Source organism: Rutilus rutilus (assembly GCF_951802725.1).
Source record: "Rutilus rutilus genome assembly, chromosome: 2".
Taxonomy (NCBI): Eukaryota; Metazoa; Chordata; class Actinopteri; order Cypriniformes; family Leuciscidae; genus Rutilus; species Rutilus rutilus.
This window is the reverse complement of record NC_140210.1, coordinates 34940175-34957169: the sequence shown is the minus strand read 5'-3', so window position 1 is coordinate 34957169 and position 16995 is coordinate 34940175. Positions and strand designations below refer to the sequence as shown.

The window sequence follows — 16995 nt, the reverse complement described above, 5'->3', positions numbered from 1 at the left end:
ATCATTTTTTATGGATAAGTGGTATGATAGAGGTATTGTTTTTGTTTTGGATTTATTTAAAAATGATGGCAGTATACTGGAATATGATGAATTTATGACTTTGTATAATTTTCCTCTGCCTGCTAGAACTTTCAATTCTGTCATCAAAGCTTTGTCTCCAAGTTATGTGCATTTATTTAAAACACACCTTTTCTTTAATGAGAGAAAAACAATTATTCCCAAACTTTAGCCTTAGCCTTATTGATAACATTTTTTATAGTAAACTTATAAAGCTATTGTTACATTACACAGTTTACACATCCCCTCGATGTACATTTTTCTGGAATAATTGTTTTGACGGTATTCACTGGAAGAGGGCGTGGTTACTCCCAGAGAAATATTGTATGTCCATTAAAATTAGAGAGGTACACTTTAAGATTCTTCATAATGTTTACCCAACCAACTCACAAATCGCCTCTTTTGTTGATCTCTTTGAACTGTGTGTATTTTGCAAAGTTGAGGAAGAAACTTTGGTTCATTTATTCTACCACTGTAATCAGGTTAAGCCTCTTTGGGAGAGCTTGGGTTGTTATCTTTCTCACTTTATCAAATGTGATTTAAACTTTTCATTGAAGGATATATTCCTCAGTTTTTCTGGGAGTGACTATGCTATTGATAATGTTGTTAATTTCTTTGTGTTGCATTGTAAAAAAATGTATTCACAAAAACAAATTTCTCAAGACTTTGCCTAGATTTGATGTCTTTATTGCTGAGATTTCCCTTATTGTAAAATCTCTTAAACTCATTGATAGCAGTAAGAACAACACGTTTCTTAAGAACTATGTAAGTTTTTTTTCTTACTTGTTGAGAAGTCAGTTATTGATTTAATTTATTTAAATTTTTTATGTATTCAATGCAGTGCTGTTTCTTCTTTGTAAAAGAAATAATAATAATAATAATAATAAATAATAATAATAAAAAAAAGGGAAAATACAAAACGGCCAATACAAACCAGCACAGATTCGGCTACATAATAAGGAGCTTAAATTATTATTATTGTTATTAAACAATGTGTTTTTGGATTGTTTTGCTCATGAAACACTGGGAAAATATCTTTCCAAGAAATTTCAGTTGACAAAAAACTCCTGACAATATAAGCTGTGGAAAATTGTAAGTAATCTATAGGAGCTTTATTCAGCTTTTTACAGCGGATGCCATTGGAAACAAGGCAAGACTATCCCTCACAGCCTCACTTTCATACCTGTCATGGTGCTGCTCTGAATAAGGTCTATTGGCCAGCATCACACGCATCACACACATGACCAGCGTCGGCCAATAGTGAGCCTACATTGTCATAACTTATTGATCATATAACTTTTTACAGTGTATGAAGTGCCTGACAGAACCCATGAAGGTTATACATGAGTGTATTGCTTAAATATAGTAAAATGTTTTGTTTTGGCACTGACCTTCAGTGTCTTAATATTGTAACCCAAAATATTTAAAATCACAATACACAAATTATAATATTATAATGTATAAAAATATAATTACATATAATAATAATATGTCAGTTATTACAAAGCACATCTCAAAAAAGTGTTACTACAATTATTCATTCACAATATATGTATATTATAATCTTATGACAGGGTTGAAATAATATATCTTTTAAGGATTATAGGCTTAGGGTTACTAATAATAAATGAGGATTGTTTTTTGCAAGGCTGTTTCCACCTTACTGGTGGAAAAAGACTAAAACCGGCTTATTTGTTGACCATTAATCTGAATATTGGGGAGACTATCCATATCCCCATATGGATAATATAACAGACAAAACTATATATAAAAAGAGATGAAGTGTAATGTACATTTAAATGAATAGTAAATTGAATACTGTGTTGAGCAAAGTGCATAATGTACAATAAAAATGTGCAGTGCATTGCCGTACAGAAGCAGTGGAAATTAATTTCTTCAAGCATTTCTTAAAGGAAATGAAGAAAGATCTGAACCTGAAAGTCCTGTTGCAATTTTCCCCCCCTACCTGAGATCTGCCAGTCACCAAAACGTAGTAGTTATTACATCAGCCCATATTCCTGCTCTACAACAAAAAAAAATGTATAATAATAATTCAGGAAGTTCAGCAAGAATCCCAAGTTTGCCAATCTTCCAAAGGTTTGGATGCCAGAGATTTGTGGTGTCATCCACTGACCTGTTTGAGCAGTAGACAAACTTGAAATTGTATTCTGGGAATACTATTCCATGCATTACATCATTTCCGATAGTTTCCCAGGAGGAAGTGACAAGCAGTGAGCATGAGTGCTGTGGAAATTCTAACGAATTGACAATAGCGTTGAGACATGTCCAATCAATACACCCACACAAGATTCACGTACACTTTCTAGTCTGGTGAGAAGGTTGATGACTCTTCAAAAGTTCTCTGAAAGTTTTGAGTCCAGTGCTGGAAGCTTGTGATGAAAGAGGACCTCAAGATATATAAGATGGAGAATTTGCAGAAGCCGTGACACAGACGTCGATCTCTGACGAGGGCACCCAACTCTAAAACACCGCCAGCAAAGACTTTGTGTTTGACACACCAAGGAGATACAAGTAAGACTTTATACGATTGAGAAAATGAATGAATTTCTTCAGAGTTTGCTTGCGATTTCATTGCTGTCAGTGTATGAGCTTTCTGGTTTTGTTTTACAGTGCATTCTATGATATATGCCTTCCTAATGATACTGTATGTGTGGCCTGGCAGCCCTGCATCCATTGCGCACAACACACTGAGTCCAGAAACTTGCAAACATGCAAGGTGGCAGGTTAACAGGATAAATCATTTTTTGACCACTGAAAGTGTAAGTGCAAGTGTCATTAATATCAGTCTGTTTTGAGTTAATTTCTTAATCTAATGATAATTCCATTTGTATATTTAGCTCACACCTACTACAAGTACAAGCAGGGTCATCTCTACTGAAAAAGGCAGTAGAAAGGTAAGTTACTGGCGGACATTTGACTTTTAACAGCTTGTGTACTGTATACTGTATCTGACGAGATATGCATTTGTTCTTTTCTCATTCAAAGTGTGAAGTTTTACAGGAACTTAATGATTACTGTAACTGTGAGGAGGCGTTTCAAAAAGATGGCAATGTAATCAGGATCGAAACTAGAGGCCTAATTGAAAACTTACAGGTAATGAAAAGTGTTAAAGATGAATGAACTACATGTGCGAATATTACACAAGATGAGTTGCAATGTATCTTTGTATTTGCAGATGCTGAAACGCTCAAAAGATGAAAAACGGTGCAATTTATCAGATACCTCGTGTCCCTCGAAAATTCAACAACTCTCTTCGTGGGAAAAATATATCGATTTTCAGAAGCTCATTCGGGAGTGTTTACAAATAATACAACATGCGTGTCCTTAAGTGTTTTAAAAAGTACTGGAAATATCCTGCCACTTTGATATTTATATATTTTTATTTATCATTTAATATATTGTTTCACACATTGTTTGTGCACCTGACCTCTGGTATAAATTGAAAATGTATTTTTTTATTGTGATAAATGTGTAAATAAAAATGTTTTACGTTTTAATATTCACAGTCGCGTTTCGTCAAATGTTTCAACATGCTACAAGACACAAACACAGCTAATGAATTTTAAATCAAGAGTTTATTTTCCATTTCATGAAGCGGTTTCCATTTCCCTGTTAATGGAACAGCGATTAAATGACAATTATGGTATCAACTGCATGAATAACAAAATACTACAAAATTCAAAATGTCTTTTTCAAGAAATAGGAAATAAATAGAATCTAAATGACAAATAGAAAGAACAGGATTTTCATTCTTGTATAAAGCTCCTTTAGTGGAATGATTTTCAATGAACTAACATTAAAATAAGACTCGGATGGACGAGGGAAACAATGACCAAAAGGATGAACATATGAAATAAACAGGTGATGAACATGAACATTTTCCTTTCCCCTCCCAAAACTCCACACATTAGGATGGAATTCAACTTGATCACTCTGTTCTTAACAACAACTGATCCACAACTCATCCTGAAACTTTCTTTTTTTGGGGCTCTGATCAATCACAGATGCTATTGCCAAACGTTTTCAGCATCCATCTGATAAGCGGAGTATGATGACTGGACACCTGATAAAGATGTTTGGTCTTAATAAGCAATAAATGGCCCCCAATAAATAGTAGCTGGTTAGACTCAGGACACAAGAGTCGTATTAAAGGATAAAGGCAGGAAAAACAACCATTCCCTGCCATACAGGCACAGCAATAAAAATGAAGCAGTCACACTGAAAATATTTTTAAAAATCCCCAACGTAATTTTGAAAGTAATGATTCATCGTGAGCGTGAGAAGTTTTAAAACCCCAACCCCCCTAAAAAAGGGAATGAAATGTGATAGTGCATGCTATGCGACTTGTATGACCAGTTTTCAATACTCATGGTATAGCTGGCATACCCAAATAAAAGATCTTCAAAAATGCAATGCGATGACAAGGAAGTGTTCCGTGTAAGATAATGAGTTTTTTTGTACTGCCACATCACTTGGACTGGGGAAATTTGAGGAAATTACAATGAACGGCATGCGAAAATATGATAAGTGATTTTGTTACTTGAAAAAAAAAAAAAAAGTTTTGACTACCAAACTAATAAACATAAAACACCTGAAACATAATAATATTGTATGTTGCTAAAAATGTGTCTTTTACCCCAAGCACAAGTGAAGTAACGTTGGAACATAGTGAAAAATCATAAATTCCTTCCTTTCTGGGATATTGACTTTTTCAGCCTGCTTTGACTTAAAAACATCACCCCTAAACATTTAGTTAAAATGTGTTAAGGCCCAACAAACATATTTTAATGCATGTGGCAGTATGTGGTTAAAATGTCATTTATCATGAAAAATTAGTCTTTGATAGACAATTGCGATGCTTTTGGGCTGTTTGAACTATATTTCTTTAGGGAAAGTCTTTCATAGGTCAGTCCTGCTAAATTCATGCGTTGAGCCAATGTTTTTATGTCTCACCCGGTCGGGCCGATTAAGCAAACATATGGCATTTCCGTTTGGTATCGCTAGTAGTACAAAAATTACACAAGTAACCTTTAAAAAGCAACTAATTAAAAGAAAAATGAAAATGATATTAAAATTTGAGGCTAAAATGAATATAGACGTATGTGCAATCTTTAACTTATTTTCAAAAAATAAATAACAAAAATAAAAACTGAAAGTACAATGCAAAACCAGTGACACATGGGGAAGGCTGTTGGTCATGAGCACATCATTTTGCCATTTTTTTTTTAAGACTGAATAACATTTTTCTCCCTCTGTCTGTCCCTAGCTTTTCCCAGCATTCTTTTATCCGTGATTGTCCTGGTCCTGCTCTACCTTTTACAGAGCACCTTAAAGGACATAGTGATGAAAAAGAAAAAAGTGTTTCAGGGTTTTTGCAAACGAACGAAAAGATTCTTAGAGGAACACAAACTTGACATCAAAATTTTGAACCCAAAAGCATTGACACAATTTTTCTTCCCATCTCATGTTCTCATGTCCTTTTAGTGGCTCTGTAACTGTTCCTTCGTACTTTTCTGCTTTTCACTCTGAGCATAAAATTCGTTCTACATTAGATCCGTACACTGCTTCTGTACATCAGCCGCTTTTCTGTCTGCCTCTGCCCTCACACACACACACACACACAAAGACTCACACATCCACACTCCTTCCTTCTAATCCCAGAAGATATTGGTTATGTCTGAGTCCAGGCTGAAGATCCAGACCAGCAATGGGGCAGAGATGAGCACAAATGACCAGGATACACCCCTAAATGCCTGCTGCAGTTTGCCAATCACCCCCCTGGCCACATTTCCGTCCTCCTCCAGCAACTCGTTGCCAGGCTCAATGTAGTTTCTGGCCAAGAACTTCAGGGCTTCATCCATCAAAATAACAGGCAGAGACATCTTCAGAACAGTCACCCACTGAGGCCAAGATAATGGTCTGATCTGAAATATGAACTGCAGAGACAAACAGTAACAGACATGGCTTTAACTTACAGGAATAGTTCAGCTAAAAAGTTCTGTCATCATTTACTTACAACAAACTGTCTGACTTTCTATCTTCTGTGGAGCCTAAGTTAATCATAGAACAATTGACGTCAATGGTCTCTACGATCAACTTAGGCTTACGATGCTTTTGGGAAACGCAGTCCAGTTTGATTTGTGAACAAATCATTCAGGTTTTTGAGAACTGAAGCATTGAATTAGATTTATTGAAAAGATTCAACTCTCAACTATCATAACAAATACGATAGGTCTACTCTCATTATCAATACAAGGAGCGATAGGGCGGATGTCAAGATTTTTAATAAATAACATCTTAAATTTATGATATATAATGCATTTAACATACTTTCATGGTGCTTTTTTGCCATTTTGAAGCATGATGGCACAAGTCCTAAATCACTTTATAGTGACCAAGATAGTCTTCAAAAAAAAATTCACCTTTTGTGTCCCACCAAAGAAAGAAAGTCATACAGGTTTTGATGGTGTATGGAGCAACATACACCATCGTTCAAAAGTTTACGGTCAGTAAAATGTGTTTAAAGAATTGTATTCAGCAAGGACGCATTTTATTGATCAAAGGTGATAGTAAAGACATAATGTTACAAAATACTTCTATTTCAAAGAAATGCTGTTCTTTTGAAATGTCTATTTCTCAAAGAATCCTGAAAATATATATAATTGCTTTTACTTGAGCATTAAATCAGAATATTAGACTGATTTCTAAAGGATCATGTGATACTGAAGACTGGAGTAATGATGCTGAAAATACAGCTTTGCCATCACAGAAATAAATCTTTAAATATATTAAAAGATGTTTTAATTCTAACAAGAGTTCACAATATATAACTGTTTAACTGTATTTATGATCAAATAAATGCAGCATTGGTGAGAAAAATAGACCTCTTTTAAAAACTGCACTGAGCCCAAACTTTTGTACTGTAGTGTAAATTACACAATTTTTCATTTTCATTCTAAAAGATGACATAATTTCCTTAACATTGCATAATTCTATAGCTAAAGTCGCAAATATTCCACAAAGTCATGATTTACTGTATTATCATCCATCATAGCTGTTATTTCTCAGGGAAGACTTTCATCATCAGTGAAATAAGCAGCAATCTCCATCATTTCCTAGATTCATTAGGCAACCACTTTTATTGTGGCTTACAGGCATGTACAAGCCCAAACTATCAAACACACACATTCCTCTTTAATTATGCCCAGGCATTTTTCTGAGATACTTCTGCATCATCTTTTAAAATCTCTGGCACACAGAATCTTACTTACCGGAAGAGGGTCCACATATAAGATGAGGAAGTGTAGGGCCATGGAGAGACAGATGGCTCCCACCAGCCAGGGGTTTGACCACGGTGGCATCTTGAGTAGAGACTGGTTTTCGGACAAACTGAAACACACATACACACAAAGACAATAAGAGCAGTCCATGCTCCCCTGTCTTAAAACCAAACATAGGTAGAATGATCTGCCCTTTTCAGTATTATTACTGTTCAGAAAGATATTATAATATTACTTCAAAGTACATTTAGTTTAATGTATTATGTATTAAATATACAACACATATAAAAATAACAAACACATTTACACCGATTCTTCAGTACTGGGATAATTTAGGCAACAAAGAAAAAGGTTTTTGTAACAAAGAATTATTTTAGATTAATCTGTTCAGTCCCCCGTTTCTGCCATGTTCTCAGAAAAGCCGTTTTTCCTTGCTTTAGATACAAAAATAATGTGTCAAATAGACTACTATTCAAAAGTTCGGGGTCAGTACGATTTTTTTTATGTGTTTGAAGGCTGAATTTATTGGATCAAAAATACAGTAAAAAAACAATATTGTGAAAGAACTATTTTTTAAATTGAATATACTTTCAAATGTAATTTATTCCTGTGATGGCAAAGCTGAATTTTCAGCATCATTACTCCAGTCTTCAGTGTCACGTGATCCTTCAGAAATCAGTCTAATATGCTGATTTGCAGTATCAATGTTGAAAACATGTTGTGCTGCTTAATATTTTTTGGAAACTGTGATACGTGTTTTTTTGAAGGATTCTTTGAATAGAAAGTTCAAAAGGAAAGCATTTATTTAAAATCAAATTTCTTGTAACAATATAAAAATCTCGTTTAATTAATTTAATGTGTCCTTGCTGAATGAAAGTAATCATTTATTTTTAAAAAATCTTACTGTCCCCAAACTTTTGAATGGTAGTGTATATATTATATACTTTATAAGTGAGATTTCATTTTGATGAAATAAAGAGAAAATCAAAATAATGGTATATTTGAATATTTTAGCAAAATAGTAGGTATAGTTGTAAGATGTGTTGTAAGATGAATGTTCTATTCTCCCCATAAAAACATCCAGTAGTGGTTTTATGTCATGACAGCATTTCTTAAAAAATCACATACCTGTTGAGGGCATTGCACATCTCTATAGTGACCAGCACAGACAGGGCCATAGTCATGGGGTATGGAGACTCAAACACGGAGCACTGCACTCCTGCAAACTCAGCATGACCTTCACTGCACTGCAGATAGTGAGACTATAGAAAAAAACATCAGAGAAGATGAATTTACAGAACTGGCTTACTTGGTCAAAAACTATATTTTATCCTTATCCTCTCCTCCTGTACCTGTAAAAAATCTGATTTTGTAATAATTCAAGTTAGTAAGGTGGACAGCGGGGGAAAAAACAAACAAGTAAAACCCTGAAGAATACTTATTTGAAAATGCTGATTTTAATTCAGAATAAAAAAAAAATCCTAGGTACGTGTGTGTGTGTGTGTGTAAGCATGTGATTGTGTTCTGCATTGGGGATGTTCTATAGACTCTTCATGCGTGTGTGTGTTTGTTCTGTTGTGATTGTGCCAGAATTTTAAATATTTTTTTGACAAATTTAAATAAAAATCCCCATTTCCGATTCATTCCTATGAGAGTCAAATTGACCCGCAAGGAAAGGATTTGTTACTGTAAGAATTGATAAATTAGGAGATTCCAGACGGTCTGTTTTGGGGGTGACCAGGCCCTGAGAGAACAAAAGGACCTCTCTGGAGATTAGCATTTGAACTGGCTCTCATGCACCATCGAGACGAAAGTCTCACCCCCGAGTCATCTTATCTGCATCTCCTTCCCTCTCCCCTCACCCCCTCTCTCTCATGCTCAGGTGACTACCTGATTTCACCCAAGAAAATGTACAGTTTAATGTGAATGATTATCACAGAGTATATTCATGTTTGGTATCGTTTAAAATGTCACAGTGCGACTGGTACAATTCTCTCATCTCAGAATAAGTAAAACACAAGGTAATAAGGTTTTTGAAGGTTTATGGATAACTAGCATACAAGGAGGGGTTGATCTCTCAAGCAAATGGTCACACACCCCCAAGAGGTGCTACAGTGTACCTCTGAATGCAAATTTCTATTGTTAGCACATGGTTCCAGGTGAAAAGGTTTGTCTATTTAAGGAGGTGCAGCAGGGAGATCGGGGCCTTTTCTGTACTTCAGATCGGTCCGTTAGGCTGGGAGATATAGATCTCTCAGCCTAACGTATTTCTTAATGTTGGGTTTGCATCTTCTCTCTATTCCAGAGCATTTGATGTTTTGTATCGATTATCTTTGAATTGATTATGAAATTGGCATGATACATTTACCTGACCTAATAAATTGTTACATTTGATTATTCTCACTGACTTTGATATTATTTTCATTGAAGAGTTAAACGGAATAGTAAAACACTCACTCACTTTTAGTGAGGCACAGATATTATTAAAACCTTTCATTTATGGAGTCAGATGAATTAACGAGTAAATACATATGATTAATGTATTACATTTAACCAACCAATACTTCGCATGAGTGAGGACAGAGCACGTGAGACCTTCCCTGTGTTATTGGAAAACCTCCATTGGACCAATTTCACGGGCCTTACATTACTTTTTTTTACAACCACATAAACTTTTCGAATCCAGTTTTGTGTATTCCAAGTTCAAGTGTGACAAATCTCCCAAGGTCTTGGACCACTCCGATGAAATTGAAAAAAAAAAAGAAAAGAAAATGAATTTCGGGTCAAAATGAGTCGAGGAGAGGATGAGTTTACATCAAGTTTACAGAAGTCCTTTTCAAAGAGGTACTCAGAGAAACCGCAGTGTGTGATTGTGTTATGGGGATCTTATTTTGTATTACCAGTTGGTAGTAGTTGAGCTTTGGTCCATCATGAGCTGCCATGAACCACCAGGCAGCAGCTCCAACTGTTGCTGCCCCTACATAACCTGCAAAACAGAGAGAGATAAAGGGATTGAAACTTAACCGATTAACATTGTCAATTCATTGGTTCTTAAACTTTAATTCATGGTTACCATCTAAAAGAGAGTGTGTGAAAGTTCAAAAATAGATTGTTGTAATTTAGCCTCTTGACAGTTCTCTCGACTCAGTAATGTTTACTAGAGCTAGGTTGAAAATATTGATTAAACGATCTTAAATCGATCTTCATATTGATGAACCGACATCGATTCATAAATTCCAAGATCAATCTTTTGGTCTATGTTGTTTTCTGTTGATGTGTGAACAAAACTTCACTATTACTTGTATCATACCTCCCATCCAATAAGTCTAAGCTTTCACATTCTTCTTTATCATGAAATTCCAACAAATATTGTTTTGACGCTATTTAATGTGGCGTGACAGACTGCTGTAGTTGCCTCATCTTTCATGAAAACGTCTCGGTTACGTATGTAACCCTAGTTCCCTGACGAGGGAACGAGACGCTGTCCACATTTAGCTACACTAAAGAGAGACAAGAGTTTTGTGAACTGTGAAAGATGACACAAAATATAGGTGTCATTGCTTATGTCTGGATTGGAATGGGCCAGATGGCTCAGGCCAAATCTAATCCCCGCAGCACACCTCACACAAAGCTGTATGATATACACGAGGACAAATTGGATCTATTCCACATTTATATTTAACTGTTCATTTTGTAAGAGCACGGTCATCTCTATAACAAGGTATGTCACAAGGAAAAACTCTGCACTTTAATGGATACTAAGTGAATTGCAAAAATAATGACTGCACTTGTGTATTATAGCATATTATAGCATATATTATCCTTCATTTTAATAGCATTTTTTTATATACACTAATGACAAGAAGTGACATTTGTGTAAATGACTCACAGCCAATGATGAGGTATCTGCAGAAGAGCCAACCAGAAATGAGTGGTTCTTTAGGGGAGCGTGGGGGACGTGACATGATATCCAGGTCAGGGGGGTTGAAGCCAAGAGCAGTAGCTGGGAAGCCATCCGTCACCAGATTGACCCACAGCAACTGGACTGGGATCAGAGCCTCAGGCATTCCCAAAGCAGCTGTGAGGAAAATACTGAGAGACAGAGGGAAAGATACAATGTTCAAGGTGCGGTCACAGGATTCATTTTCATGGTACGCAGTATAAGAAAAAAAAAAACTTTACAGTAGTCAAGGTTTGTTTACATTTAACCATCTTAATTAAAACTCTTTCACACTGTAAACTGTGAAAAGTTATTAAAGTCCCTGTAAAGGCAATTCTAAAAAAAAAATCTAAACACATTATAAATGTTAGAAATGTATTGATAAAACATATTACAAAGACTGTGAACTGTGAAGTACTGAATTGTGGAGTTAGACTGTTAAACAGTTTTTCACCATTGCTGTGTTCCGGATTTTTTGGGCGGGGCTAAAACGGGGGCTCGATGACGCACTGGAGCCCCTGAGCTCCTGGACACGCCCCTACTTGATGACGCATCGGAGCCCCTGACGCTGCCCCTCCCCTAACAATATAGCACATTCATTCACATTAGTTTGCCGATCGCGAGTTACTGTCAGTACTATTAGTTACTACAGCCTACAGTTTGCTAGCTAGCTATGCCTTCGTCACGGAAATGCGTACTACCTGGATGCGATCACGTACAAAACAGATCGGTGTCCTTATTTAAATTTCTGAAAAACGATCACATCAAGAAGAGGTGGATTAATTTTGTGAAGAGCCACCTTGATGGAGAGCTTAGGATCACCGCCAAAATCCACCTCTGTAGTGATCATTTTACACAGGATAGTTTTATTAACTTTCGTCGGAGACAACTGGGATTCACTGATAATCCGCTGTTACTGGTGAATGGGGCCGAACCGATTATCTCCCGCCACGGCCTTCATCCTCCCGTCACGCCGACAACTGGTGCCATCGTCGGCTGGCTTTCGTCAGCTTTCCCGCGAGTGGGCGTGGTTTCAGCGCAGCCAGCGGACACGCCCCCAGCGTTTGAGAGCAGAGACTGCTGCTCATTTTTGCAAGATTTTGATAGCTTATTTTATGTACTTGCCGGCTTTTTTTATCATTCAAATTTGGCTGGGTGGCTAATAACACCTTTTTCTGTGTTGTGACAAACTCAGAAAACATACTTAATTTTGACTTTACAGGGACTTTAAGAATAAATGTTAGACATAACTTCTCAATTACACTGAACAGTATTATTACTTTATCAGCTCTTTGAATCAACGCCGGTTTGTTGAAACCTGCGAACTGACAATCCCACCTACCGTCCGGAACAGCAGGCTATATTAATAACTTTATCATAAAATGTGTTGTTGCATTTCAGTGCTGCTTTTAAATTATTATTCTATTTAACATGCACTAGACAGACATCTTTGACCACTGTCCCGTATTTCACTGCTTTTTCAATGAGTTTTTAAAATAGCGTGCCAAGAAGTTCAACTTTAAAAAACACGTCTTGAGACATTTTGCTGCACAGCATCTCGCAAATTTAAAAGCAAAAAAGCGCTCCACGTTCATTCGGCTCATGGCAGTTGGTTCTGTGTGAACACCAAGCCTAAACGCTAATCTACTAAACACAGTGCAGCGCACACTGCTTTTTATCACGGACAGACAGACTACAGTGGTAGACTGATTGAATCATTACATGAGAGAGGCTGCCACTTTATTACTTTCTCTTTGAATTGCGGAAAGAACTAACATGGCAATAGAATTTATATTGAAATGCTGATGATGTCAGGGTATGCAGTGTGCATACTCTGCGTACGGGCAGGGACGCCACTGGTCACATTTGCAGTTGTTCGACGAATTTTTGTGGGAGAAATCAAGTCATTTCAATAGGAATCTGCACAATTGGGAATTTCACATGAGGGCGAAAGATTTCCACACGCAGATTTCGCAACGGGTTCTTGTTACCTGCTGTGGGTGTGCACCCATGTAAATCAACCTTTGTCCCCAGTAAATCTGGGACGGTGATTAAAGATACCAAACGTTTAATACTGTATGATAATTATTCACATTAAACCATATAGATTCTTGGGTGAATTTTGGTGATCTCAGCATGAGAGAGAAGGAATGAGGGAAGAGGGAAAGAGATGTAGATTAGGATGATTCTGAAATGAGACTTGCATCTCGAATGGTGCACAAGAGTGAGTTAAAATGTTAATTTCCTTTGTTCTCTCAGAGAGTTGCCCTTCTCTTCCAGAATTTCTAGTCTTACAAGTTAATTTTGGGATTTTGAAACAGCTTGCAAAAGCAAACTTTTCGGAATAATTCACTCCGGCTGATAAACTCCTTCAAACCACCATTGGTCCTTGGCGATTATATAATAGGTAGGTGTGGCTCTAGGGCTCTGCCTTCTTTGATGTTTAAATCTTCTCCGGTTTATTTCTCTTATTCAGTCCGTCGAGGTCAGACATCCATGAGTAAAAACATGAACAGAGCTGCTTAATAGTGGAAAATGAAGTTGTGATTCTAATTGAAAGAGACACTGACACTGTTTTTTTTTTCATGTGTAATACTGTATAGCTGCTTGTTTTAAAGCATTTTGTTGTATAAAGTGCTATATAAATGTGACTTGATTGAAGTGCCGAATTACAGAGCGTGTGCAAACATATCCACATCACTATGATCAAATGCTTTCTTTACTGCTGTTTTATTTTGTTATTGAGAGGAAAGCACCCAGCACATATTTACATATTTGCTCTAAACACCACTCTCAGCACCTTGGGCGGCCCCAGGATGTTCGCTAACATTATAACGTTGCAAAGGCATTTCAAACTTCTTTTTACCACTAAGCAAAGAAGGAAAAAGAACTCAGCCGTGAGTATATCAGGGCATTTAGAGTAAGAGTGATATATAAGAGTCTGTATTTCTGTCTGTACTTACCAGACTACCTCTCCAATGTTAGAAGAAATAAGGTAACGGATGAACTGTTTCATGTTGTTGTAAATGGCTCGACCCTCTTCCACTGCGGCCACGATGGTTGAAAAGTTATCGTCTGCCAAGATCATCTCTGAAGCAGATTTAGCCACGGCCGTGCCTGAGCCCATAGCAATGCCAATCTCAGCCTTCTTCAAAGCAGGGGCATCATTTACACCATCACCAGTCTGGATAGAAAAAACAAGTGTGAGGATTCATTCATTTGAGTTTATTGCACTTTTGCCCTCAAACAAACGTAACTAGAAAAACTTACCATAGCTGTGATATCGCTTAGGCTTTGCAAATATTCTACAATGCGGCTCTTGTGCGTTGGCTCGACGCGGGCGAAACAGCGGGCAGTGCGGCAGGCCTCTCGCTGCAGGTGGGTAGGCAGCTCATCAAACTCACGTCCTGTGAGGCCGCTGCCATACGGCCCACTTTCAGCCTCCTCTTCCTCCTGCTCAGTGATGATGCCCACTCGACGACAAATAGACAGGGCAGTCGCCTTATTGTCGCCTACACAAATCAACACAGGAAGAAGACCTCAAATTGACTTTCTTTAATATGCATATTTGTTCATTCTTTCTGTGGCTGGGTACAGTTAGACAATAGACAGTCTTGTATTTGGCCTTATATTTGTCACTGAGCTTGCGCTTTAAGACATTCATATGAAGCGGTTCCATATGAATCAAGCAGCTTAATCCAAGTCCTTTGAAGAGATACTTATCACTTTAGATGATTTAATTAAAACAGATTTCATTTAGGCTTTTATTTACATTTAAACAATGATTGACGCACATATATAGAGCACATAAGATAAACACAGCTCAAACATGTGTGCTTCATGTATGAGAACCAATGAGGTTTGTTCTTTGCGCGCATGATGTGCTCTATCGGTGTACGTGTTTGAATAAAAGCCTAATTTATATCTGTTCATCATATAAAGTGATCGTATCTCTTCACAAGACTTAAGACTTGAACCCCCTTATGACCTTTTTGGATCTTTTGAGTTTTGGTTACCTGGAACTTCAATGGAGGGACAGAAATCCTTTAGGTTTCTTAATAAAAAAATACCTTAATTTGTGTTTCGGAAGATTAATCAAAGTCTTATGAGTTTGGAACAACATGAGGGTCAGTAAATAATGACAGAATTTTCATTTTTGGGTGAACTATCCCTTTAAAATCACCTCAGCATATGTGTTTAACCCACCTGTGATCATAATGACCCGTATGCCAGCCTGTCTGCACATACGCACTGCACTCAGCACTTCCTTCCTTGGTGGATCTAACATTCCCACACACCCCACGAATGTCAAGTCCGACTGAGAGATACACACACAAAAAAAAAGTGTTAGTTATAGCACTAAAATATGCATTTTAAAAGCTTTTATGTCAATTAAAGGAGACCTATTATGCCCATTTTTACAAGATGTAATCTTGTATCTCCCCAGAATATCTGTAAAGTTTCAGCTCAAAATACCCCCAGATAATTGATTATACCATGTTGTAAATGCATATTTTTGAGTGGAAGGAAAAACATTCTGTTTTCATCCATGTAACTTTAAATGCAAATGAGTTGCTGCTCCCCACCCCGTTTGACAGTTCGTGCATCGGATATTTTGCCAAAAACTAAAACATCTGATTATCATCTCTATCGCGGTCATGCTCACGTGACATGGCAGTTCTTCATCATCATGGAATTTTATTATCTACATGCGTTTATCAGTCTAAACCTCTGATATATGGTTTTCTGTATGGTTTGAATGCTGAATGGAGAATGACTGACAGCCGCAGCGGAGGGAAGAGTTAATGTGAACTTAAATTTAACGACTTTATTCATTTCTACCTCACATTTTACTATAGAATGGCTTCAGAACACTTAGAATATAGTGCACGAAAACGTTACACTTTTTGTGTCTTTTGTGGAGCTTAACAATAACACAGAATAGTATACGCACAATATCGGATTTGGATCGGTCTTGTCTGACCGATACCCGATTCGGCAAAGAATGGCAGTATCAGATCGGTGCATCCCTAGTTTTCTGAGTGCACACATCTGAAGCACGCGCACAGAAAGCTGGCTATCAGACAGTAAGTATTAAACGAAGTACTCCTTCCCATCTTATTGCGTTTAAACGGTCACTCAAAACACACCAAGTTCACATAAACACAGTCAGTTATGTCTGTGAACGTAAAGAGCACGTAAAGAATTCGAATATGTATATAAGATCTGTGTATTAAAGTTAAACCAGCGTAATATACAGCACCTACTGCTATATATGCTGTTAATATGAATCAAACAAAAATAGAAAAACAGAAAATCACTCACTGCTCTTGGTAAAATAACTTTAGTAGCTTTAATAAGAATACATTTCTTACCAGGAGATAAAGATGGCGGACTGTGTACAACTCACTGAGGGGAGGAGTTAAGCTAATAGGCCTTTATCACACTTCCACGTTCGAAAAGCATAAGCTACAAATAGGAGCGTAAAACAACTTCCCCTGCAGCCTGTATCAATGACTGTGCCCATAGTACGGGATTGTGGTTATTTATTTATGTAAAATTCAGAACATACTTCATCTAAAGAAACCAACCTCAATTTACAATCATTAATATTGAGAAACAAGTATTAAGAAAAAAGGTGTCATAATATTCAGAATTTTCGACGCATATTTCATGATCTAAAGGGGAGCGTGCAAG

The 16995-nt window shown here is 36.9% G+C and overlaps 1 protein-coding gene across 1 annotated transcript in view; it reads right to left on the bottom strand.

The window, feature by feature from the left end:
• Window positions 1-3634: 3634 nt before the first annotated feature.
• The window catches only part of LOC311285756 (sarcoplasmic/endoplasmic reticulum calcium ATPase 2), a 28899-nt gene continuing 15538 nt past the window's right edge, over window positions 3635-16995 (bottom strand). The window contains exons 16-23 of the mRNA XM_084401531.1: window positions 15505-15616; window positions 14569-14810; window positions 14262-14482; window positions 11248-11450; window positions 10259-10344; window positions 8487-8620; window positions 7350-7467; window positions 3635-6014 (exon numbers count right to left, since the gene is read on the bottom strand). Of these exons, the coding sequence (XP_084257657.1) occupies window positions 5730-6014; window positions 7350-7467; window positions 8487-8620; window positions 10259-10344; window positions 11248-11450; window positions 14262-14482; window positions 14569-14810; window positions 15505-15616 (1401 nt within the window). The 3' untranslated portion in view covers window positions 3635-5729. The remainder of the gene's footprint in view (window positions 6015-7349; window positions 7468-8486; window positions 8621-10258; window positions 10345-11247; window positions 11451-14261; window positions 14483-14568; window positions 14811-15504; window positions 15617-16995) is intronic.